The 24,794-nt window shown below is 42.4% G+C and overlaps 1 protein-coding gene across 4 annotated transcripts in view; it reads right to left on the bottom strand.

Annotated features, from left to right (window-relative positions):
- The window catches only part of dmxl2 (Dmx-like 2), a 51,578-nt gene that overhangs the window by 14,367 nt on the left and 12,417 nt on the right, over positions 1–24,794 (bottom strand). The window contains exons 6-40 of one of the 4 annotated variants that reach the window (XM_034680164.1): positions 24,563–24,629; positions 24,279–24,451; positions 22,073–22,253; positions 21,768–21,948; positions 21,123–21,341; positions 20,769–21,040; positions 18,938–19,207; positions 18,558–18,787; positions 18,141–18,343; positions 17,742–17,863; positions 17,165–17,254; positions 16,932–17,040; positions 16,460–16,579; positions 16,071–16,298; positions 15,426–15,712; positions 13,403–13,575; positions 12,659–13,307; positions 12,161–12,490; positions 11,958–12,077; positions 10,902–11,037; positions 9,824–9,934; positions 9,450–9,619; positions 7,803–7,900; positions 7,527–7,692; positions 6,797–7,061; positions 6,453–6,652; positions 5,943–6,332; positions 5,002–5,184; positions 4,590–4,889; positions 4,295–4,486; positions 4,126–4,202; positions 3,858–3,988; positions 3,135–3,380; positions 1,596–1,778; positions 1,221–1,292 (exon numbers count right to left, since the gene is read on the bottom strand). In XM_034680164.1, coding sequence (XP_034536055.1) covers positions 1,221–1,292; positions 1,596–1,778; positions 3,135–3,380; positions 3,858–3,988; positions 4,126–4,202; positions 4,295–4,486; positions 4,590–4,889; positions 5,002–5,184; positions 5,943–6,332; positions 6,453–6,652; positions 6,797–7,061; positions 7,527–7,692; positions 7,803–7,900; positions 9,450–9,619; positions 9,824–9,934; positions 10,902–11,037; positions 11,958–12,077; positions 12,161–12,490; positions 12,659–13,307; positions 13,403–13,575; positions 15,426–15,712; positions 16,071–16,298; positions 16,460–16,579; positions 16,932–17,040; positions 17,165–17,254; positions 17,742–17,863; positions 18,141–18,343; positions 18,558–18,787; positions 18,938–19,207; positions 20,769–21,040; positions 21,123–21,341; positions 21,768–21,948; positions 22,073–22,253; positions 24,279–24,451; positions 24,563–24,629 — 6,944 coding nt within the window. Of the gene's footprint in view, positions 1–1,220; positions 1,293–1,595; positions 1,779–3,134; positions 3,381–3,857; positions 3,989–4,125; positions 4,203–4,294; positions 4,487–4,589; positions 4,890–5,001; positions 5,185–5,942; positions 6,333–6,452; positions 6,653–6,796; positions 7,062–7,526; positions 7,693–7,802; positions 7,901–9,449; positions 9,620–9,823; positions 9,935–10,901; positions 11,038–11,957; positions 12,078–12,160; positions 12,491–12,658; positions 13,308–13,402; positions 13,576–15,425; positions 15,713–16,070; positions 16,299–16,459; positions 16,580–16,931; positions 17,041–17,164; positions 17,255–17,741; positions 17,864–18,140; positions 18,347–18,557; positions 18,788–18,937; positions 19,208–20,768; positions 21,041–21,122; positions 21,342–21,767; positions 21,949–22,072; positions 22,254–24,278; positions 24,452–24,562; positions 24,630–24,794 lie in introns of all 4 variants that reach the window. The other 3 variants (XM_034680163.1, XM_034680166.1, XM_034680165.1) reach the window with 3 other exon arrangements.

The raw sequence follows: 24,794 nt of genomic DNA, 5'->3' as shown, positions 1-24,794 counted from the left end.
GTGATATGGAGCCTGAATGTCAGCCCATATCTTCCTCCCCCACAAATACAACGCGAGCACAGATTACTTTGGCCCTAATGACTATGGATGAACCGTGTCAAGTTCAGTCAACAGACTAATACAGGACAGCTACTCAGGAAATGACTACATGTCAACAAATCTGAAATTCAGATCCAAAGAAACAAGTGAATCATGTCACAGAAGAGCTAATATCAGTCTATGATGGATTTATTATTACATCTAACACAAAAACTAACTCTGGTCAGTTCACATGTTTTTATTTTTAATTAGGGATGCACCGAAAATTCGGCCACCCAAAATTTTCAGCCAAAAATGGCCCAAAAGTGCATTTTCGGTTTGTGCTCGAAAGACTTTTATCACCAAAACAACATGTCCGAAACAGAATGTTGACGCAAGCAAAAAAACGCGTCCAGTACGCGCTCGTCTGGATAAGGGCCAACATGTCTGCATCCGTTCTTCCTTTAATTGCAGCACTAAAGTGTCTTCTAAGTAAAAAGGTTGAGACAGACCACAGAGTGAAAACAATGAAAAGTCCACTCTTAGTGTCTGTCAGCACGTTTCACTGAGATCACTGAGATTCATCGCAACTGTACTTGATCCGTGTTATAAAGATCATTACTTGGATGTGGGAATAAAGCAGCGCGCATGAGAAATGATCCAGGTCTAGATGGATGAGGTTGGTACACAGTAGGGATGCAGCTGGGAGTGCAACCAGGTCATAATCATTCCGCAGGCGAAGGAAAAAGCGCTCATGGAGACCTGTCACTCAGCCGCAGCCCCCAGCTGAGTGTCAACACCTTTAGTCAGCTGATTCACATCAAAACATGCAAAACTTAAAACACCTCCCTGGTAGGAATGAAATATGAGACCACAAGTGTTTGCTCCGCGAGATATAAAATCGAAACTAAAAAATGTGTTTGAGAAAATTCTTAACAATCAATTAATTGATAGTGGATTAATTGTTGGCATCCCTAGTACACAGTCATAGCAAGAAATGCAAAGGTACAAATAATTGGCAGAATAATTTATTTTGGTGTTTCGGTTTTTGGTTTCCTCATTTTCGGTTTTCGGTTTTGGCGAAGAATTTTCATTTTGGTGCATCCCTATTTTTAATGCTACTAAAATGAACACAGAACTAGTTTTACACCTACAAGTCTACAGGCTTATTCTATCACACCTAATAACCTGTCACAGTGTACCTGGTTTGGTCTCAGTTTCAGATATAGTCTCAGTCTTGGCCTCTGAACACTCCTTGCTAGGCCCAGCTGTTGCTTCAGCAGCACAACAGGGATGACACAATGAGATGAGCAAAGAAGACTTTACAACACGTACATGCAATGCAGTTCACACACACACATATACACGCTCACTCAGCTGTTGGTTTATCATAACACTGTACACAGACAGCACCAGTTAGCTTGTTCGTTGTTTGTTACAGGCATTCAGTAGTAGCTGCACGAGTAGAGAAAGAGGAGTAAGTCAAGTCAAGCATCTGCGACAATGCAAACCTGCACAGTTACCATGCACGGCAATCCTGCAAACCAGCACTGCAATCCACCAGCCCAGTTACTCACAGCTGGCCTTAGTTGCTGGTGCCACAGTGGCAGACCCCTCTCCCCTTGAAATGGGAGGAGGGGGTCGTTTGGGGCGCTGGATTTCAGTAGGGGTGGGGGTGGGGTTTGGGGTGAGGCTGCTCTGCTCAGGTCTTCCTGTCTCCTGAGACTCCTCTGGCCTGGCTGCCTCAAAATCAGCTGGCACTGAGACACAGGGCAGAGGGCACACTCACACAAGACACCACACAGCAGCAGCAGCAGCATCGTAGGAGCATCAAAAGGACTTGCAAAGGTGTGTGTGTGAGTGTGTGTGTGTAGATATGTAGACGGGCCTGAGGAATGAGAAGATTAACCTTATTCACAAGGCAAATATTTCCCTCTGGAGTCATGCTGAAGGTAAGAATCTGAGAAAACATGATCATTTCACTCTTTCTGGAATAATCGCATCACATGTCAACAGATAACAGATAATGAAGCTTTCAGGCATCTTTACTATTGAGTATCTATATCTTACTCGCACAACTTTTTATCATTACACCCTGTAATTAAAGATAAACACCTGCCATATAGACATTTATAAAACAGGCGTGTTACTGTAGCTTTGATTCTTTTTAGGGAAAACTGTCCATGATTTCTATTTTATAGTTTTTGGCACTGCATTCCCAACATCAAGACTAATTACAACCTAAATGGATGGGAGATCAATAGAAAAGAAATGCGATTGAGAGTCATTCCTTTAATTTTCTGTCAGTACAGTTTTAGAGCTTGTACTTTTCAAATTTTACTTCAGTCTAGAAGATAAATCAGAATTTTTCTTTAGAGTCTTTTTGAACAAGTATCTGCATCTAAACTGTACTGTTCAAGTTCTTGTGAAAAACTTTTAGTTTTGGCGATTTTGGCAGCCAAAATTTTCATGAGAATATTTGCAGGATGAGAAAATGTTTAAAAAACTTGTGACTTACTTTATCGGACACCTAATCTATGATGGAGGTTATAGGCAATAACAATGGTTTACAGAAATGATCTCTCTTGTTTGTTTGTTTTGCTGCTGTTGGTCACAGAGAGCTCCAAGTTTAAAGAAAGTTTCATCACCAGTCACAAACCCCTCACAGGGCCTCTCACTTATTGTAATTTATACCTGTCCTGTTGTACTATGAAGCACCATCAAACAGCAGTGTTGCCTGGAAAGTGGCAGTATACCACTGTTAGCTTTGGTTGAATTTTTATGGTCTGCTGTCTTTTGAGCTGCCTGTCACAGAGGAGGCAGTGAAATGATAACTGATGATTAGTTTAACCATGTTCTAGGCTTCCTACCCTGAGCTTGATGTCAGGTGAAAATGGCTGCTGAGAGAGGTAGAATGAATTGCCTCAGATCACAGATTAGTCAGAGTGAGAAAAGTCAACAGATGGAGAAGAACGAGGAGGAGGAGAGAGCACAGGAATAGGAATGTACTTGGAAGACAGGTGAGGAAGACATCAGACAATGATGATGATGATGATGATGATGATGATGATGATGTAAATACAGGCAATAAGAATGATTCCAAAGTAGTTTTCTACCTGGTGGGGCCTCGGGCCTCTTTGGCTTAATAACGACTTTGGCCCCTCCCCCAAAGACTGCGGCCCACATGCGGTTGTTGAGGGGATGTGCTGCCAGGCGGAAGAGTTCGTTGCAGCTGTGAGAGCCCAGGCCGTGGATGAGCAGTGCGAGATAAACAGCCACGACCGCCTCGCACAGCAGCACGCTGAGCCTCGGCTGGTCCTCCTCCCGCGCAGACGTCAACAGAGAAATCAGGGACGACACACCTGCAGGGAGAGGACACACACATAAACACAACATGAGCTCAGAAGGCTAAGCATTAATTTCCAAAAATAACAGACCTCCACCACAGAACAAAAAACTAAGCGTGCACAATGCAGAGCACATTTGTGAAACATTGGTATGATAGCGTGATCAGTCTCTGTCTTTTCGTTGCCTTCCCAGAGGCCATGAAGCTCCTATTATAGAACACCATCTGCCTCTCTGCATAAACACAGACTGCCTGCTTTGCTCTGCTCTTCCTCTCCCTCTGCTCTCAACCATGTCTTTGATGCTCACACATATGCCACTCTCCTTTTCTATGCATTATATTAGGAGTCTGGACGATGATCTAACTTAGGTTCGATCTCATTAAAACTTTAAATGCAATATGACAAAAATGTTTATAGAGATGTTGCCTGTGATTACATTAAAGTATTGAGTCAAACTCAAGCTAACCAAAGAAACATCAGTTCCTTCATTACCTGGCCACTGTGCAGGAGCGGAGTTTGGAGTGATATGTTCTTCAATGCTTTCTGTGCGAAGTCGTTTCCTCTCACTGAGCAGCAGGCCTTGATACACCATCCCTGTAAACTGGTTGGCCTCTGTCTGGCTGCTGCAGAGCCAAAAGAAGAAAAAAAGACAGTGAGTCACAACCGTAAAAAAAAAACATGCATGCTCAACGTTTATCCCTCCATTACATGAAACAAGAACATTTGGACCTTTGTCACTAAACTGCAGAGGCACAGTTACCTGTAGCTGTGACTGTCACACAGTGCTTGATAGACACAAGCAGACAGAGATGCTGCCAGTGTGTGCAGAGCATTCACCTGAGGAGGAAAAAAGAAACATCTCAATTATTCAGATGACTTTCTGACAGACTTGATTCTATACTTAGTCTGTGCAAAGTGCTGATTCTGACCTGATCATCCATGAGTTCAGGATGTGGAGGAACCTCCATGAGCGTGACGGTGTGGAGGATGTCGTGAATGTGGTTGCTGAGGTGGAGGACAGGATTGGCTATGACTGTCTTGGTGGGGGCAATGCAAGCTGATAGCAGAGGCAGTGTAGTGGGCAGAGGCAGTGGAGACTGCAGCTGCTTCACTGTGGTCTCCTGGAGAACACGACAGAAAGATGTAGGCTTGAGTTCTCAGAAGACAAATGTTTTGCATTTATCTGGTAGATATACATAATCCCACATCAGTGTGTGGATGTACCTGCTGGCTCTCCTGCAGAAGGAACAGAAGCTCCATGCGCACAGAGGTGACTCCTCCTCCCTTGGCTCCATGAAGGCTGCAGTAGGACAGAAACACCCTCAGCAGGGCCTGGTTCTTCCTCAGCCATGCCTTACGCCTTTCTGAGTGCTGCTGCTTGGCTTGAAGACGGCGTCGCTCCATCTGGTGACGCTCGTAAGCCCCAGCGTCTGTGCGGTCCAGGACATCGTCGCATATTTCAATCGATGCTGTACGCTCCCTCCAACAACGCTCCACCTCTGAATCCTCCTCCTTTCCCTCCACCTTTGTGTTAAGAAAAGTATTGATGAACAACCATGACCAACCACTTTTACTTATACTTAGTATCACACAAGTTCCAACTCAAAAGACTCCATTAAAAAGTATTAAAGTGTACCTTATAGTTGCAGATAGTATGCATGGCTGCAATCTCCTTCTCCAGCCAACTGTAGAGTTGAAAGCGAAGCTTCCCTCCATCCACTTCAAAGCCTGTGGCCAGAGTGCGCAGCTCTGTCATCAGGATCTTCAGACAGGCACGGAACTTCAGCTGCTCTGCTATCACGTCCACCTCTGACTCTCCCTGGGATAAACAAGAATGAATTAACAGACAGAGGCCCACGCCTCGCAGTCTCACTCCCCTTAATGCAGCATTTCTTAAATGGTCTCAGGCAGACTACGTGCTGGTCACATCTGTGTTTGAGGTCTTCCTTTTGGTCTCATTCCTTAAAATGTTTTAATCTCTTAGAGTCCAGAGTCATGTCACTTCATCAATCCCAATCAATCTTCATTTATATAGCGTCAAATCACAACAAATGTTAGCTCAAGTCAAGATGTTTTACAAACAGAGCAGGTGTAGGCCGTTATCTCTGTTAAATTATTAACAAAGACCCAACATCAAGACAGGATAAGACCCAGTCCTATATTACAGACAGGACTCAGTCTGATCTCATCTTAATCCACCATGAGCAGAGCACTTTGCAGCATTTAGCAAGCTACAGCGGTAAGGACAAACTTCATTTAACAGGCAGAAACCTCGAGCAGAACCAGACTCATGTAAGAGCCATCTGCCTGGACCTATTTGGGGTTAGCTACTTATTGCATCCAAACAAGCTTTATATTGGTGCAAAATCAAAAAATGCCTCGTTATTTCTGTTGACCCAGCAGGATTTATTTAGGTTGTGTTTTTACATGACACTGAACAAGAGTCTATGTTTTCAAATTTTTTTATGGAGTGACCGTTAAACATTTCGCACATCAAAATTGAAATGCAGTGAGATTAAACAATGGTCTTATTTTGAGGAGTTTATGTGTCAAGTAGTTAAAGCCATCTCTTCTTACCTGCGAGTTCTCTCTCTGGAGTTTGTTGCCACTGCTCTCTGATCCTCCATCCTTGGTCTCAGCCTCTGGCTTCTTCATGGTCAGACCGTCATCGTCCTCATCTGAATCCTCATTTTTGTCTTCTTCCCAGTCCAGCTTCAGCCCCTCGTCCTCTACCTTGACCAAAGGCTGGCTCCAGTCCAGCCCGCCTGCACTCTCATTTCCTCCCCATGCTTGTGCCGTGGGGGCCGGGAAGCCCCAGTCCACTCCTCCCTGGGTGCCGTTCTCCAGGGGTTGGCTGGAGTTTAGGTTGGCCTTTGATGAATCTTTGCTGAGAGGTGAAGAGCTTATTTTTTTGGTTACTTTGGGAATTTTGGAGAGAACTTCAAGAGCCAGAACTGGACAGCCCACCTGCAGAAGATTTAGACATGATTAAAACTATGTATGAATATTACATGTCTGCGTTTTTAATAAACACATCAGACGTTAAAGCAGCTGAGATATGAGAGGTTCATAAGAAGGACTCCCCACCTTGAAGTGTGCATTAGCAGTTGTGAAGAACAGTTTGCGCTCTATAAGATTAATCTCATCTGCGCTGCTCTTCTCTGAAGTGAGGCCCACGGTAGTTGTGCCTTCTGGATTCGCAAAGTGGCGTCGGATGATCAGAGGGTGTGTTCTCAGGTAGTTATAGAAACTAAACACCACAGGGTTGCAAGACTTCACCATCATATCTAACACAGAGAGACAAAGAAGAGGAAGAGGAACAAAGAGAAAAGCTTTTAAGCATAGAACAAAGTGCAAATAATGAGCAGGGCAAACAGGGTTTAGTGGATCATATTGTGTAATTCTGTCGGAAACCACTGCAAACAACTGACCAGGGTTTTCATCATCCTCTTTGGGGATTCGCTCTAATAGCGTGTCCAGGGCTTGGGTGTAATCCTTCATGATCCAGTAGGCTATGCTGCGGAGAAAGGGGTCAGGGTGCAGTCTGGAGCAGTGGTAGCCACTTCCATCCCTGTTACAGCCGAGGACCTTCTCATAAAGCAGGCCTTGGCAGGTGGATGAATTCTCAAAGTCAGCCTCATACAGCCTTGCTACAATCATGGCGAGCTGGATATCCTCCATCTTCTCCATCAACACCTGTGGAACAGCAGAGGAAAGGTGAGACAGGGTCAAAACTGACAAAAGGAATGTGATGTGAGGATTTTGAAAATGTGCAAACATTACAGCATGAGGAGCTGAGGTAATAAAGGCTCATGTTTCTGTTTCCTTTTAATGCTATCTGTATATTATGACTGAAACACAGGCCAAAGGAAGCTGAGCAGGCGTGTGTTATGAATCTTATCAGTGTAATTTAGACTTTTCTCCTGTGATTTAAAGGCCCTGTCAGCAACAACAGATATCTGAACTGTCAGTGATGTAGTCTTTTATGAAGATGTGTCTCTCATACAGACACAACTTCACACTCTATGCTGTATTTCCATAAAACAACGCAACGGCAAGTTTTCACCATGAGGAAAATAAAAATAGAGTGTTGGAACAGACTCAACAGTAATAAGCCACGTCTGTGTATTCTCTGTGTTGTTGTGTGTGTGATGTTCACACCTCTATGGCGTCTTTGAGTGATCCTGCCAGCAGGAAAAAGGCGGCTGACTGTTCAAAGCGCTGCTTTCCCAGCAGGGAGAAAGCATTTTTCAGAGCTGCCTTTCTCCAGCGGTCCTCGCTGAAGTTGTTCTTGAAGAACTGAGTCATCTTCTCATCATGCTGAGACCTGGGAGGGGAATAAAAAAACAGCTTATTGCCCCATAAAGCATTTGTGAAACTGAAGCTTAACATTCAGTCAATTAGTCAAAGAACTTTTATTGAGACACAGTGTCCTACCTGAACAGGCCCCACAAGACAGCTTTCTTCTTCATGGCCAAGTAGAACAGAGCAGCATCTAAAGGGTCGTTGTGTCTCTGGAAAGCAGCTTTGCCTACCTGATAACATAGAAACGTTACAGTTATCAAACCTTAATACACTTTTCATTTATTGACTGATGTGAGGGGCACATAAAAGGGACAACAGAAGGATGAAAAGTATGAAAACATTAACCACTTGTTGTCACACTGGTTATAAAACATGTAATGAGGGTCACCCCTCCAATGTACAAAACTTAAAAGTGCCCTCTAATGCCTTTTATTAAATTTCACCAAAAATGGGTCTTTTGGATGAACTTAATGTGAAAAAGTGCTCATGATGACCATGTAGTTAATTATGTTACGTTAATCATGTAATATAAACAATAATAAAGAAATATCTCAATAGTTTTGTGTTTTTCCTTTCTCAAAATTCAATTTCCACCACAATTGGTCACAACAATATTCCCCATGATGCAGGAATTAAAGCTAGGGTTGGTAGTCACGGAAAACTAGCATGAATTTGAATGTAGCATTTCCTCAGGACTCCGTCTACCCCCTCCCTCCCCTCGGAGCTCCTCCAAAACGATGCCCCCGCTCACATGCACGAGCGCCGCTGATTCACGACCATATGATCATGACTGATTCAAAACTGGTCCTCAGCACATCGTTTGTGTTTCGCACGTCAACTCATGTCTCACTCAGCAGTAAGAAAACACCAAAACATTATCACAGTGAAAGTTAAAAACACAAACAAACACGTAATGTACGCGCAGGAGGCGGGCAGAACGGCAGGACGGGATTTGATTGGTTTCATAATTTGGCTCCTGATGGCAGGGATTGGTTGGTGGTTTCCCAGGTTTACTCCATCTGTAGATAGCAGCTTTTTATTTATTTTTTGGACTCTTTTTTAAGAACATATTATGTATTGATTACCATCGAGACATAAAGATCATTTTAATCAGTATAACAACAAGTGTATTTAAATCTGACTACCAACCCCAGCTTTAAGTGTTAGATGCTTAACATTTTCTCGGGAGGACTCTGTGGCCCCCCTCTTGCTACCACTCCATCAATACATTTAAATTAACCCTAAACTTTGAGTACCAGTGGTTTAGAAAGAGATGTCCTTTTTTGGGGTTTTCAGCCCTGTCCCTCAAACAGCCTGAGTTTGCCACTGTGTAATTCTGAAGAAAATGCTATTTAAAGCCGGTTAGAACAGAAAGAGTGCATGTTTGCAGACACAACAATGTCCCACTGCCATTCAAGTTTGCAGTAACAGCAGGTTTAAGACCTGAACTCTGATGGTTACATGGATATTTGACCCAAATGCTTATTTTTAAATCTCATATGTCTCTGCTTTGGTACAACATGATGCTTCAACTGTGGTATCTATAGAAGGCTGGAATGAGCCTCCCTTTGACACAGGAACTACAGTATCTACTTTATTGAAGCTGGTATTTAATGACAGGCTGCTTTGATGAACCTGTTTTCATTGACCAACCCATGCCCAATCAAGAACTGTTTTTAAAATACCATTTAGCTATGCTGCCCTGTGGAAGGATCCTTATTTCCTTTCCTAGTTACCTGCCACAGTCTTTATTACACTAGTCTGACTTTGTTCAGGTACCTTCTCCACCATTTTGCGCAGAGTGTTGATGTTACGTATCCACCATCCCACTCCCACAGCTCTGAGCTCAGACCACTGCGGGTCACCCCTCTGCATGGCGGGGATCATGTTTAGCATCTCCTCTTCTGCCTCTGAATGGAATGCCCATGCAAAGTGGCACGTCGACAGGCCTGCCATAGAGAGAGAGAGAGAGAAAGAGAGAGAAAGAAGGAGAAGGAGAGAGCAAGATACCTGGAGTTCATTCCCAAGATTTAAGGCAGAAATATAAGTTTCATAACGATACAATCTGATAAATGGTGGAGTTTTTGTCGTCATGAAGAACATTTTTATGTCACAGCAGCTGTATATGTATGTATATGAGCAGTGTGTTTTACCCTGATGGAGCAGCTGCATACGATAGAGGGGAGGCAGAGAGGTGAGCAAGCAGGTGTGAAGACGCATGGCCAGCAGGTACCTCAGTCCACACTCATCAAGAGCCTCGGCACCTACACACACACACACAACAGCAAGGAGCCATCAGCATTTTCACAGTTACTCTAGTGACGACTCTATTTAACATGGCCGATGGCAAAACAGCAAAGCCCTTTGAAACTCAAGTATCACTCGAGTTCATGCAATCCTGTCAGAGACCATATCTGTGTCCTTGAACCGTCTTACCCTCTCTGTGCTTACTTTGCCCTGGAACAACCTGCTAATGTCTTCATCGCAAAAGACTAAATACATATGATGGAAAATTGTAAAAAAGTATAAATATAATGGAATAAGTGCAGTGTTTGTTTATGTAGAGCTCAAGAGGACAATGTCAGCTCTGTTGTTTATGCTGCGATTTGATGGCTGGAGATATGAATCCAGGAACACACAATCAAGAAGATGATGCTTAGCTTTCTCGTCTACAACCTTTAGCTGACTTTATTACAATATTATCTCTCAACGAGGGTAACAGTAAATCCACTGCTAGACGATGAGGCGCGCTGAAATACCAAATCATAATACAAGTCTATTCTGCAGGTGTATGTGCATCAGGAAGTTACATGCAAGGTGCATCATATAAAATAAGGCCATGCTTTATTTATTCTGTTGTGACTTGTCTTCCGCTTTGAATGATCAGAGTATACGGACAGAATAAAGAATAAAAGCATGGAGCTGGTCCATCCTTTGCTCAAGGACACTTCAATCAGGAGGGGCCTTTCACTTGAAACAACTTGACTAAATCAGGGTTGCTATTTTGAACAGGAGAGCTTGGATTGCACTGTCTGCAGCATGGACGTGAGCACAAAAATCAAAAAGGGGAAGATTTGAAAAGAACTGAAATATTTGAGTGTAACTATTTATTTACAGCAAAAAAAATAAAAGTGTTATTCTTGAAATACTAACAATCTCACACCCCAATCGAAAATTTGACACTACCCTACATTAATACATATATTTAAAAGTATGCACATATTAACTGACCTGTGTATTGCTGATCTGTAGAGCTAGCAACCTCAGCACTGGTGGTTGCAACAGTATCAGCCAAAGCCACCAAGAACATCTGCTCGAGCCGGGTCAGTCCTGGTAGGCTGGAGTGCATGAGGTGACTGGACAGCACCTGAATAGACGATGACAACACACGTATGAACAACAGCATCAAGGGACTCAGAAGACTGAAAGGTAGAAAATCCTGATATTGTGCTCGTGCTCTGATTTTTACAATGTGACCTTTAAATGTCAACGTCCGCGCTCAAGACCTGTCCAGATAATAATGATCTGATATAAACAGATGATGTGTGCAGATCAGCCTATTATTACCATGTAATAACAGTATTTATCCCTCACTACACTTATATATACATAACTAGGCAAAATGTTTTTTATTGTTGTTTGTAGGGATGTCAACAATAATCTAATATTGATTAATTGATTGTAAAGAACTTACTCAAACACATTGTTTTTGACATGGAAAACATCTTAATTTTTTTTAATGATTAATCAATAATTGATCGTTAACATTCCCAAAGATTGATCATGGAAAACACCTAAAATTTAAATCCCTAGTTGTTTGTAACATATCACATGGTTATTATTGGATTGTTAGTACCACGTGAAACGAAAACAAACATCTGATCGTAGAATCTGGTGTTGCTCTGTATAACTATGATGTCTGTAGTTGTATGAAATTAACTGCAGTCTGAAGTCTCTGTAACAGAAAACATACGGGGACAGCTGTGTCATGTGAATGATCCTTCAGCAGGTTAAACGTGTATTTGGATTCTAACTTATTACATTTACATGTTTGGCCACAGTTCTACATAGGGACGCCCTCGCTTCAACATTGCAAGACATTGTGGCACAAGATCTTGTCACAACCCTACCTACTACCAATCAATTCATCTTTGTAAACAACTTAGAATGCAATCAGGAAATGAAACATGCATTTGTTTTGGATTTGATCATAAATTATCAATATCAACACCACAATCTTCCCATTTTCTTAAAACACTGGATTCCCTCCTGGATTCTAAATAATACCTGAGCATGCTCGGGTCCAAAGTAGGTCGGTCCATATTGAGAGAGGTTGATAACACGCGACTTCTTTTCTGGTTTGTCGGTGGCAAAGTTCACAAAGTCATCAGTGGTAACCGTTGGCACCTTTAACCACAGGAGGAAATGAGTTAATAGTATTAGAGGGCTATATCGTCTGTAACTAACCACAGCTCTTTAACCTTACCAACCTGGAAAAGGTCAGTATACTGATCCTCTTTGGACTTGTGGGCACCATCACCATCAGACGCCTTCCCTCCCTTGGCAGCTTCTTCCGCTCCTTTGTACGAGGTGTCCAGATCAGCCAGCATGAGGGAGTAGAGGGGTAATGGAGGGATGGAGTTGATCTCGGTGTAGTCCCTGCCCCCGTCACGGCCGGCCACTATGGTGTCCTTTGCTGTGCTGCCAGTAACACTGATGGTCCGGGACAGATGTCTCCTGGCTCCCCCTTCACCTGCCTCTACATCCCTTACCACAGCAACTTCACCAGCGATGCACTTCACCAGGTGAGCAAGGATGGCCTGACACATAGAGAAGCAATGGATTAAACAGAGGTCTAAACCTGAAAAGAGCAGCTTCCTGACCTAAAACCCAATATTCAAAGGGTTTACTTTTTCGAGCTTGACAGACTAGCTCTCAAAGTAAACATTTTGCATGTTTTGGAGAAGCTAAATGAGGCAGAAATTCACCTTGGCCCGTCGAACCTTGCCCAGGTCCATGAGCTCCAGCAACTGAGTAGGATGGTACTGAGGAAGAGTCGGGGACAGGGAATGAGCTGCTTCAAACAGCCCTCCTTCTTGAAGTCCTGCAGGAGCTCGAAGAGCCTCATCCACAGCTGTGTTTCCTTCAAACACACTCTTAGACCTTGATCTGCCCTCAAAGACGGAGGAGGATCCTGTCTGACCTCCAGCAATGTCCACACACGACAGGTTGCCCTCGTCTCCCTCTCCAGGCTTCTTGTCCTGATGCCATTGAGCGTACACGTGCATCTCACAGTCCATGCCCACCACCAGGATGCCGTCTCTCACCCAGGACAGGGAGACAGGCAGAGATGGTGTTCCGTCCACAGAGGACAGCAGGTCCACAGACCTCAGCAAGATCCAGCGAGAGCGGATGCCCTGTTTGATGCTGCCCCCTAGAGGGAGGGTAATGACAGCCACCCCCTCCTTGCTGCTCGTCTGCTCATTGACCATGCCGGAAATACGACCGTACATCAGAATGTTGGAGCCCACTCCCACAGTGAGGATGTGAGAGCCGTCCTCCTTAGACAGCCAGTCCAGGTGGACATAGTGCTTAATGTTAGGGGAGCTGTGGTCCCTGGTCATGTAGAGGTCAGACCTAAAAGGGATAATAAAAAGGATTAACTGAAACAACTGTACCTTTAAGAACATCGACAGAATATGATAAGAACACACGAGCAGAGCCCTCCTGACCTGCTGTAGACAAAGAGGTTGGAGTCCACACTGACTCTAGGATCCAGGGTTGAGGTGGGTCTGGTAAAGTCATCCAGGTGGAGAGTTTGCTCTAGAACCCACTCTGATCCACCAGTGGACTCGCACTCATAAATGGAGACATGCATGGAGAAGTCTTCTGCAGAGCCCAGCAGCTGAGGACGAGAGGAACACTTCTTTAAAAAGTCGTATTTTCTTAGAGCTTATCAAATCTAAAAATACTGCAGACACTGGGAGCACAGTATTTCCCATACATTGATCTGTTTGTGGCTGCCCGCCACAATAACAGCATTGACCGCCACATATTGATTTTGTGCTTTTTTGCCATTTAAAAAAGGGCGAAATCTTGTTTCATTGTATAGCTGCACAAGGCACATTGATCAACTCAGCCCCTCTTTGCCCTGCACTCACTCTCTCTCACAAAACACAATGCAACAGACCAGTCTGTGAATAGCCCTCTCTCTGTGCCCACTCTGAGTCAAAACACGATCATATGCATGAGGAAGGATCGTTGTTGGCTTCTCTCCAAAGAGGAGGCAGCTGGCCGAAGTCCTGAATAGAATCTATCTAAAGTTCATGAATGGTTAGTATCGTGAACACCTCTGAACACATTGGTCTTAACTGATGCATTCAAGTTGACTTTGATAAGGTTCATCTACAGTCTTATGAGAGCACCGCCCATCTCAGACGCCCGCTTTAAAATAGTAATCAACAAGCCTGTAAGAAGCCCAGCTAGTAACGATGGCTTGAAAGTTACGTCATTCATTTATTCGTTGGTCATGATTCCTTAGCAATTTAAATATTTCCAGAGGAGCATCTGTATCATATTCATGTGGTATAACAATGATCTTAAAGAGCATGACAGTGCCTAGTTCTACCCTCTGCTCCTTACCCAGCTCAGCTCCCACCAGAAATACATTTTCATTTTGTGGAAACTCTGGAGCCACTAAAGCAGGCCTGCTGTAATCACAAGGCGAATGATCTAGGCTCATAAAAATACCTCGCTAGTGCCGTCGATCCTGCATCACATCATTAAATACAGTGAAAGTCAGACTGCTATTTGTAGACTTCAACACAGTTTCAGTTCAATGGCATTCAGCTCTACTTCCTTTAAATACAGAGCAGCTACAGAGAGTAGACTTACATCTTAAGAGAGTCAGGCTTTGTAGTTCACTTTTAACCATTAGGAACTGATAGCAATTACAGATTTTCAACACAACATGCACAATGATTATGTTTATGTTATCAAGTTTCTTTCTTGCAGTTCTGTGCGTACCTTAAATATAAATATGCTGATGTATGGTATTGTTGTGTACTTATGGAAGATCTAAAGCCAGTCAAGGACAGCAGTAGTAGTACGAGAATAATAGAGCATAAATAGAGAAAACTAAATATAATAAATACATAAAAAATATATAAATAAATGTAATATAAATTTGAAGGTATATATACAAATTTCACAAATGGTATAAATAGTTGTAATTATACAGATAGTAAGGGAATGGTAACATTGTGTGATATTGACAGATGGCAATAGGGTCAGTCCAGGGTAATATAAAAAAAAAGCCAAAAAAACAATGTGTGCACTGAGGCAGTTGAGGTGCAATATGAAATATATTAAATATATATGGATCTAAAGATATGCATGTATACAAATATAAAAAATAGTAAAAAAAACATACTGTGTAATAATAACATGAGTGATTGTAATAATAATATAATATAATATAATATAATATAATATAATATAATATAATATAATATAATATATAATAAAATATAACATAACATAACATAACATAATATAATATAATATAATATAATATAATATAATATAATATAATATAATATAATATAATATAATATAATATAATATAATATAATATAATATAATAAAATAAAATATAATGTAATAATACACAATAAAATATAATATAATAATGAATCATATTCTCAAATGGTTATAGGATTTTGGTATACAGCATCTCTAATTCTTATGTCCTACCTGTCCTTGTCGTGGCTTTTTAAAGGCCACAGCCAGCCTGCCGATGTAGGAGCAGGAAACAGCTACAGGCCGGCCTGACACGCCAACAGCACTGTTGTTGTCCTCCTCCTCATTCATCAGGACCCACGGCTCCCAGCGGTACGCTCGGTTGTCTCGGTCATCCTCACTAAACCCTTCATCACCCTCCACAGCACAGCGCCAGAATCGCACGCGAGAGTCAGAGCAGGTAGTAACAATCAGGTATGGAGCCAGGCACACGGGGTAGATGGAGGAGGAACTAAGGTGACCTAAAAGAAACAAAAAGCAGCATGGAAAGTGAGGAGACTTCTGCCAGGTTACTGCAAAGCACACACATGCCATTAATGGAGTTGCCTTCTTTCTTGTTCTATTAATCACTGCAGTTTTTTGACTTTTACACAACATGTGACAAACAGATTTCCAAGTAATTTTGGAATCTCTCTGACTTGACTTAAAGATGGAAACCAAACAAACAGAGACACATCTTACAGTTAACTTTAAAATATTTCACAACAACTGTTTGCATACTCATGCAGGGAAAGAAAGGAATTGCAAGCATTTTTGTTGAAACCAGAAACAATGCCACTGTATGAGTCATAAGTGTGAGAACTATTCGCCCATCCCAACCTGCAGAGGGGGTTGCCCTGGTAACCTCCACCCCGTGGGGCAGGTCGAGCCGCTTGCTGTACACCAGCTTGGAGCTGAGGATGAGTTTGCTGGCTGATTGTAGGTTGGCTGTGGAGGCAGACCGTGGAAGAGGTCTGACAGGTGACGTCTCCGGAGATGAGTCTGGATTCAAAGCCTGATTGGGAACCATGAGCTGGCTCTGAGAGCTGAAATCTGGGCTGGGCTCATCTGGGGACAGAGATACAGGCATATTTTAGCTTAGTAGAGGCACTTTGATGTAGACAAAATGGTAGGCTTCACATTAAAAATTCATGCTTGCATGCTTATAAATATCCAGAAAAATTCCATTTATGCAAAAAAAGTGTCTCAGATGTGTGAAATCTTCTTACCAACACAGGCCTGCACTGATTTAAGGTGCAGATGCCACATCTGCAGGACTGAGTTCCTGTTCAGATCCTTTTCTATCACCACCAGGAAGAACTTCTCAGAGAATGGGGCCGGCTGAAAATCTGGATAGAATCACAATCGTGTTTATTGCCAAGTAGGTTAACACACACAGGGAATCTGTTTTGGTATTATTGCCATTAATGTAAGTATAAAAAATATATAGAATACAGTGAACTGCAGAACTGTGATTCATAAGAATCATATTCTATGAATATAGAAAAATAGCATGATAAATATTACAAGCTGTCATCTTAGAAATGTATGATTCGTACAGGGATGTATGTGCACGGTGCTGCAGAGGCTGAGTGCAATATGTGACGGTAAGAAACAACACATTGTGAAATCATGATGTTATCTTTTACTAGGTTGACTTCTGCAGTTAGCTTTGAATTTTGATCAAATAATGTACTTTACCTTCACCACACGGGAAAGCTGGCGTATATGCCTCTGGTTCATTGTGAGGCTTGTAACCTAGAATGAAGTCCTCTTGGAAGACATGCAGCAGCTGGGTGTTGGCGCCACACTGGATGCACATGGAGGCACATTCACACAGGTTACTATGTCGATCGATTCAAATGCTTCGGGATTTCAGGCACAGAGTTTAGCTGTCTTATAGTAGGCGTGAAAAACACAGAGGAGCTCCTAACCTGGTTTGTAATGACGTCCAACTCTATGATACATCCAGGTCTGGCAGTGGACTGCTGGCTGACGATGTTGAACACTTCGCCCACCAGTTTCTAAACAGAGACACATGGAGAATGGTAAACTATCCACTTAGTGTACTGCATTTGAAACCAGAAGTGTGGTGAGAAAATATTGGGATTAATGATTTGCTGAGAAAGTACAGTGGGATTTAGCTGGTTGTTATCAGGAAGAAAGATATGTAAGAACGTGAATGTGAAAGAACAAAGATGTAAGACTGACAGGGCCGTGTGTGGTTGTTTTGTGATTATACAAATTTGAAATAAAAGTTTTTGCCAAAAAAAAAAATAAGATGATGACTATCAGGGTTGTAACATGAATGCAATATCAGGCAATATTGTGGTTATAAGATATCAGATTTTTTATTTTTCATGCCTGGTCTTCTGTGACCAAAGCTCCACAGACCCACAGTGTGAAACATAAAGACCCAGCTAACAGAGTCCCAAATGAGAGATTACTACATCCCACTGAGCAAAAGTAGTCTTTGTATTTTGGTGTGCAGTCATGTGTGCGTCCACTCACAGACGTTTCAGGATCCGATAGCTCATCCAGTAGCTTCCTGGCGTCCACCACAGCTTGATAGAGACGCAGGTTTTTGCCATCTGATGCCACGAAGCAGGCGCTGGCACTGTTGCAGTAAGTTCCTGAGGGACAGATAGTTTGTAGGACTGGACTGCACAGCATTGGAGATGCACTCTTGTGGCCCGAATGACATTACATAATGTGCATTAATTTAGCAGAGCTTTGTCCTGACAAGTGAACCAAAAATTATACTGCTCTTTGAGCAATGGCAGATGGTCAGATTATGCGCTTCTCCCATACTGTTCTGAAGAACTATTCACTCATGACAAGAAGGATTCTGCACTGTCATTAATCGCCTACGTTTACATGTGCATACATAATTAAACATATTGTGTTTACCGAGTACAGAGCTGGGTATGAGTGTGGGCAGCCAAGCAACATTGCTGAAGGCAGAGGTGTGCAGGGAGTTGATGCGGGCCAGTTCAGAGACGCCTCCAGTGCAGGACAGGGGTCCAATGTGGTCCACCCTCCACAAGATCAGCTCACTGTAGATCGCATTGGGATCGTGGAAGGTCCTTGTTGCTGCGTTGCGAAGCTGCTTCCTGCTAATGGAAAAGTAATGTTGTCTCAGAAGTCATGTTTCATGCAGAGCACAGTAAGACCATCAGTTTTGAAAGCATGTCACAATGTGTTACAATGAGCAGCATCTGTGGCATTTCAAACCATCTGATCCTTGGTCTGTCTTTGTGTTATATAATTATATATATATATATTTACTGTGTTCTATTCCTTTTCTACTCCTCCTGTGTTTTATACCTAGGAAGTCCCTTCGGTAAGGGAAAGGTTGGAGGCTGCTCTCCCTCCAGGCTGCCCGGAGCTGAGGGCGGGGTGAGCAGGGCATTATGGTGAGAGGATGTTAGCAGCAGAGGCAGCACTGTGTGACAGGCTTGGTCGTTCAGATGGAAGCGGTGGCCGCAGTATCGGAACTTGTGAGAGACAGTCAGCACGTTGGAGAAGGCGGAACGTTCAGCGAATGTTACTGCCCACTGCAGACGGAAGGACCAAGAAATAATTACCAAAGAGTACGGCTGGATGCACTCAGAGAGACAGATACAACACTCACAAATGTATTCAGTTATGACAAAATATTCAGGTGTGGGGAATTTTATGAATTTTTCTCTGTCACAATCTTTTACCTGGTTAAGCGATCCGTCAACATGCTTCGAGACCATCATGACAGCAGGGCTGATGCCAGGCCGAGGGCTGGGAGAGGAGGCCAGAGCGGGTGAACACAGGCCTGCTGAGATTGAAGCAGAGTGGGACACACGGGCAACCATCCTCCCCTGATCCCCTGAGCCCGTACTCTCATTGTCAGTCAGAGTGCAGGCGTACATCAGGATATTTTTGCTCAGAGAGTTGGCATCACCAGTAGGGAAAGCCACAGGAATACGAGAGGAGAAGGACACCTGGAGGGAGGGTTGGAGGGGAATCAAAACATAACTACAGGTTTCTATCCTCTGTGCTCCTTCAGCTCTATAGAGACCTCATTAGTAATTATTACAATGTGATGTCAGCTTTAGTTCATAAGCAGCAACAAAAACAACTCCACTTGAAACTAAAGTATTGCATAATTAGAATATTTCCTTCAGTATATATGTGCTTCAGAAGCGCACAAAGCATTACAAAGCTCTCACGACACAAAACCAAAGTGTAGCTTGTCTTGATTTAATCTCTACAGGTATGAGATTGAGCATAGTTCTGCGTCACTGCAGTCCATGCCAAGAGAAATGCTGTGTGAACGTCTTTGTAAAGATACCCACAGCAGATTTTATCTGGGCCAATCCGAGCATATTTTAAAGGATCTGTAACAGCTACAAGTGCAAGTCCTCTGCAGCATTTTGTCCTCAGCCTGCTTGTGCTGCAGCGCTGCTCTCATCTAACACAGCTGAGCGCTCCAGTGTGAGCATCTCGCTGCATATATAAGTGAAGATTTGAGTACAGGAAGGAGAGGAAGAAGAATTTGGGCACACTACTTTCAGGCTGAGGATGGAAAAGTAGACAAATTCGCTAAATCCAGACTCAAAAGGATACTATTATCCTTCCGTATTCTTGAACAATATGTCGATATTCTGGGATGTAGATTCTTGCTTTTTACTGTTTGATAGCAAACAACAAAGTGTCAGGTCAGCTTTGAGTAATTAAAATGAATTCTGTGAACAAATTGATATCAGACGAAGACTTGTTTTCATTTTGCCGGGCTGATACGCTGAACAACTGTAACTTAAACATTGCTTCCAACCATGAGTGGACTGAGCGGTGGACTGTGGTTAAAAAAAAAAATGAATGGGGCGTTTACACCAAACGCAAATAAAATAACTTGCACAAGTCAATTACATGTTAAGTCAATGTAAAGACGCGAGTTGTAAGGATTTGCAAATACATAACTGTGTCATGTCACGGTAGTCACAACACCCTTGAACTCATATCTCATCAATCATTTTAAATCATAAACATGAGAGCCTGAATCAAGTATCAGACCAGAATCTGTTTCCCTAATGACTCATTATAAAAGGACAAGGGCCAAAAAAGTTGACGTACTTCTCTCATAAGACCTGGATCATTACGTGTCTGTGATAACTTTCACATAAAGTTTAAATGTGATTGAAATTTGATGTTGATAAAACTCATTGCTCTTCCTTTTACAATATTAAGACTTAAATTTTGGTTGAAGTAGTTTTATGAACCAAGACACGACAGACAGTTTGAAAAGCCCACATGCACAGAGGAGCGTGTCTCCTCCAGCAGAATAAAATACGAGGAATCTTACATAACGCTGGAGGAGTGCTGCTGAGTCACCATACACTTTACTCAAAAGTTTAACTCCAGCCACACTGCTCCTATTGTGTGTGAGTGCCTGAGTGAGAATGTGATACCAACACCAACAGTTTGGAAAATGTTTGTTGGCCAGTGAAAATTGGGAGCAGAAATGTCTTCATGTTCTTCTTTTTTTTTTTTTTTCTGGTTTACCTGAACCTGTCTGAAGATGCCCTGGTTGAATTCGTCCAGGTACTTCACATGCCAGACCAGGAAGGATCCATCAGCAGGGTGAATAGTGAACAGCATGTCAGGGCTCTTGTTCCACTCTGTAGTCAGAGTCTCCATCTTCCTCTCCAGCAGCATGGAGGGCAAAGGCATGCTGGAGCTGGACCCCGGGGAGGAGGCCTTGGTGCTTCCCTGCTCCCCCTGCTCCCCCTCCTCCCCTTGCTCTGAGGAAGCTTTGTCAGACATCTCATCCAGGTCTGCAAAGGCAGTATACAATGTGCTGTTAGAACATGAAGCTGCTTTTAGGCGGAAGTGTTCTGAGGATGTTGTGGGTCGTACCAAAATCAAACTTCATTGGGGATCCCTCAGGATCCAGAGGGTCCTCTGTGTTTTGCTCCAGTTGCTGTTCAGAGAACTTGCGGAGCTGCAGCATGAAGAGGTCCATGGAGGCAGTGAAACTGAGGTCTTTGTTGTTGAGCCAGTGGACCACAAAGCCTCCACCACCGCTGCCATCGTCTGGGTTGAACACTGCAGACTCAGCCAGAACTGGTGGGATGTCTGAAAGAGGAAGAGGGGTGTAGAGAGAGGGAAGGATTTATGGCTGACAGAAGCTAGGAAAAGGTTAAATGAAATATTACTAAAGCTTGGACTACACTCACAGCTGGATTAAATGTCATGCTCTTTGATGTGATTCATTTTTTTCCAGTCACTAGATATTTCTGCTGTATCACTCTGCTGCACAAATTGCATCACATTCAAAACAAATTCTGCTGTTGGATGGCTTACTGTTACATTTTCAGTCATTTTAATAATTCATTATGTTTCATAAAAAAGGAACTAAAGCAATTAAAAAGATCTGACTCTGCCTCTGCACGTTGTTTGTGCAGACACAGTTTCAACAAACACAATTCTATCATGAAATCACATTTAATTGTGAAGAAATATAAAAAATGCTGGAGAGCCGTTTCAATGAAAACACTATACCTGTGTTGGGGTTAATACTGGCTGAGATATGGAAGTGACACAGCGCATTGGCATGATGTGCGATGTGGCGGTGAGTGTGTGCATCCTGCGTGCCGAGTTGAGAGGGCAGCAGCTCACTGTGAGCCACAAGAGCGGAGGACCGTCGACGGCCGCGACGAAGATGCTTCAGGTGATGGATTGACTAAAGAGGCAAAGTGCAGAAATAGAGTAGAACAGTGTAGTGTTAATTCATTATCGAAAACAGTATCTTAAAAAAACCCTAATGAATTCTTCGTGGGAAGATCAGATGATTTAAGTGAGTGTACCTCCAAAGCATGCTGGATCTTGTCCTTATTTCCTGCCAGTCCTGGCAGGCTGGAGCTGTAAGAGTGTGTGTTCTCAGATATCTGTCCTCCGAGCAGGCTGTCTTCTGGTAGCAGGGTCTCCGACCACAGCCTACACACACCATCCTCGCAGGACGTCAGCAGCACATTGCACACTGAACCCCTATTAAGAACAGCAGAATGAAACAGTGATGCATATTCAGTAATGACTCCACTTTTAATCAGTTCATCTCATTCTAAAATGTAAATTTTAAATCTGAAGACATTATAGCATATTTAAAAGCCTAATTAAAAACACAACTGTTCCACATAGATGCATGAAATGTTGAACTGTGGGGACAGCAGGGTATGTGTCTTCATAACCTCTGAAGTCACAGTGGATTTTCTAAAAAACCCAACGCATCAAACAACACCCACTTTGGACACGATTCATTATGCTGATGAAAAAAAGAGACAAAGAAAATAAAGTAGGCGTGCAAGTGGGAGGAATAAAATTTGATAACTCGAGACTCTCACTGTGATAGAGGAAACAACCAGTGTGGTCCTTGTTCCTTAATTCACAATAATACATATTGATAAACAGAAATGAAAATTATTTAAAGGCTCTTGTTTAGGCCAAAAAAATGTGACGAGAATGGATCTAATAAAATGTGTAACAGAGGCTTTCTTAGTATTCTGTGCTCCACCCAGCCTGAGATCTTTTGCTGGAGGAGAAAGGGAAGGCAAAGTGAAATATGAGGAGAGACTGCGTTAAATTAATGAAATCAGTCAGTGGAACAGCCAAATGGTGAACTCAGAGTCCCTGGCTGCTGCCACCAGTTTCAAAAGTCTAGAAAAAAGCACAATGTGTGCAAAGTAACCAGACCCAGAAAGTACTGGTGGTGGTCAGATAGTGTGCAAGGACTCAGCAACAGCCTGAGCATAGAGCAGAGTGCACAGAGCAGACTGCCCACCTCATCTGTTAAAGTTTAGTTTATAAATTGTAAAACCAACATTTGCTGATATTTCAAGAAACGTCCACAGAGGTGAGAGAAGAGTCAAAAATTACACAAAGACAAAAACAGCATTAAAAGTTACAACCAAGAATAGGAGACTATAAAAGAGGTGATGTTTTACTTCTTGCTGCCACAATAGAGACCTCAATGAAACTGACTCTTAGCTGCAGATTCTATGATACTGCAATCATCACAGGTTGTCTGGTTAGAACATGAAATGTGAATGATGGCAAATGGCTTCCAAACTCAAACACATTCTCTTCAAGGTTCACTCTTCATTTATTTTCAACGTTTTGATTATAGCTGGGCATGTATCTGTGTGTGTAATGGATGGACCATGCCTGAGGTCAGTGATAGGTGCAGAAAGGGGATGGAATGACTAGCAGGAGCTGTTACATGACTCCTGTTTTACAAAAACTTCAGATACTTCAAAATAAAAGATGTGTGTAGCAGAATTGAGAAAGAAGGCTGATGAGCTGCATTAAAGTAAGAATTAAGGGTAATAAAAAAAAAACATATCCTGAAAAATGTACATTATCTAAGATACATCTTTTTAATAGAAGTATAGCATGGCAGGTATTTAAATGCTTGTGAGTCAAGCATTTTTATTCTCAATATCATAACTTCAAATATAAGCTCAAAAGTATTTGCTGACATCCAAAATAACTCAATCAATCAATCAATCAATCTATCTATCTATCTATCTATCTATCTATCTATCTATCTATCTATCTATCTATCTATCTATCTATCTATCTATCTATCTATCTATCTATCAAGCTTTATTTATATAGCACCTTTCATACAAGTCAAATGCAACCCAAAGTGCTTTACAGTGATTGAAAACAAGGAAGAAGCAGAAGTAAAATAATGGCAAGACATATTAAAAAATAAAAATGTATTTTAAAATAGAGACTAATGCACACCAACAGCTATAAAATATGTGTAATTAAAATAAGTTAAAGCGTCAAATTAATATGAAGAATATAAATAGTTAAAATAAATACATTAAAAAAGGGGTAGAGATAAGAGTTGAAAACAAAATTAAGGCTAAAAATGTCAATACAACTGAGTAGATAAACCCTGATTGCTACCACATGACTTAAAAGTCTATTTTGAGGGGACATATTTAAAAACATATTGTCAATCAGTCTGTCAATCATAGCTGTGTCATTGTGTGTATTCTCTCTTACTTGGGCATGAACTTGCTGGTCTTCCTCCAGGACATGCCAGTGACAGAGCGAGGGTGGGCCAGGTAAACAAAGGAGAAGTGGACAAGAGGAGTCTTTTTATCAGAGGGGTCCTGAACCACCACTGCAGAACGCCAGCCCGTGGTGGGATACCACACCTTAAGTAAACAGTCATCCTGTATATGCAAACATGTGCAAAAAAATACATTATATACAGGCATCACCAGTGACCTTGAACATACAAAAAAAGAGGAGCTCAACATTTTTCTTTCTCAAACGTCTGATACCTTTCCAACTGTTGCAAAATACTCCCCGTCAGGAGACCACTTGGCAATGTGAACAGATGCAGCAGTCCTGAGAGACACAACACAAAACAATGATATCAGCTACATTCACTTCTTCACTGGAAACTCTTCAGCAGAAAGTCAGCTGTTAGTGTGTTTATGTGGTTACATTGTGCATGAGCTAGTGCCAGTCATTCCAGAGACGGCGCTTCCCCTTTTTAATGGATTTCCTCAG

This window comes from Notolabrus celidotus, chromosome 3 (genome assembly GCF_009762535.1).
Source record: "Notolabrus celidotus isolate fNotCel1 chromosome 3, fNotCel1.pri, whole genome shotgun sequence".
Classification (NCBI taxonomy): Eukaryota; Metazoa; Chordata; class Actinopteri; order Labriformes; family Labridae; genus Notolabrus; species Notolabrus celidotus.
The sequence above is the reverse complement of the archived record's forward strand: the minus strand, read 5'-3'. Positions and strand labels throughout refer to the sequence as shown.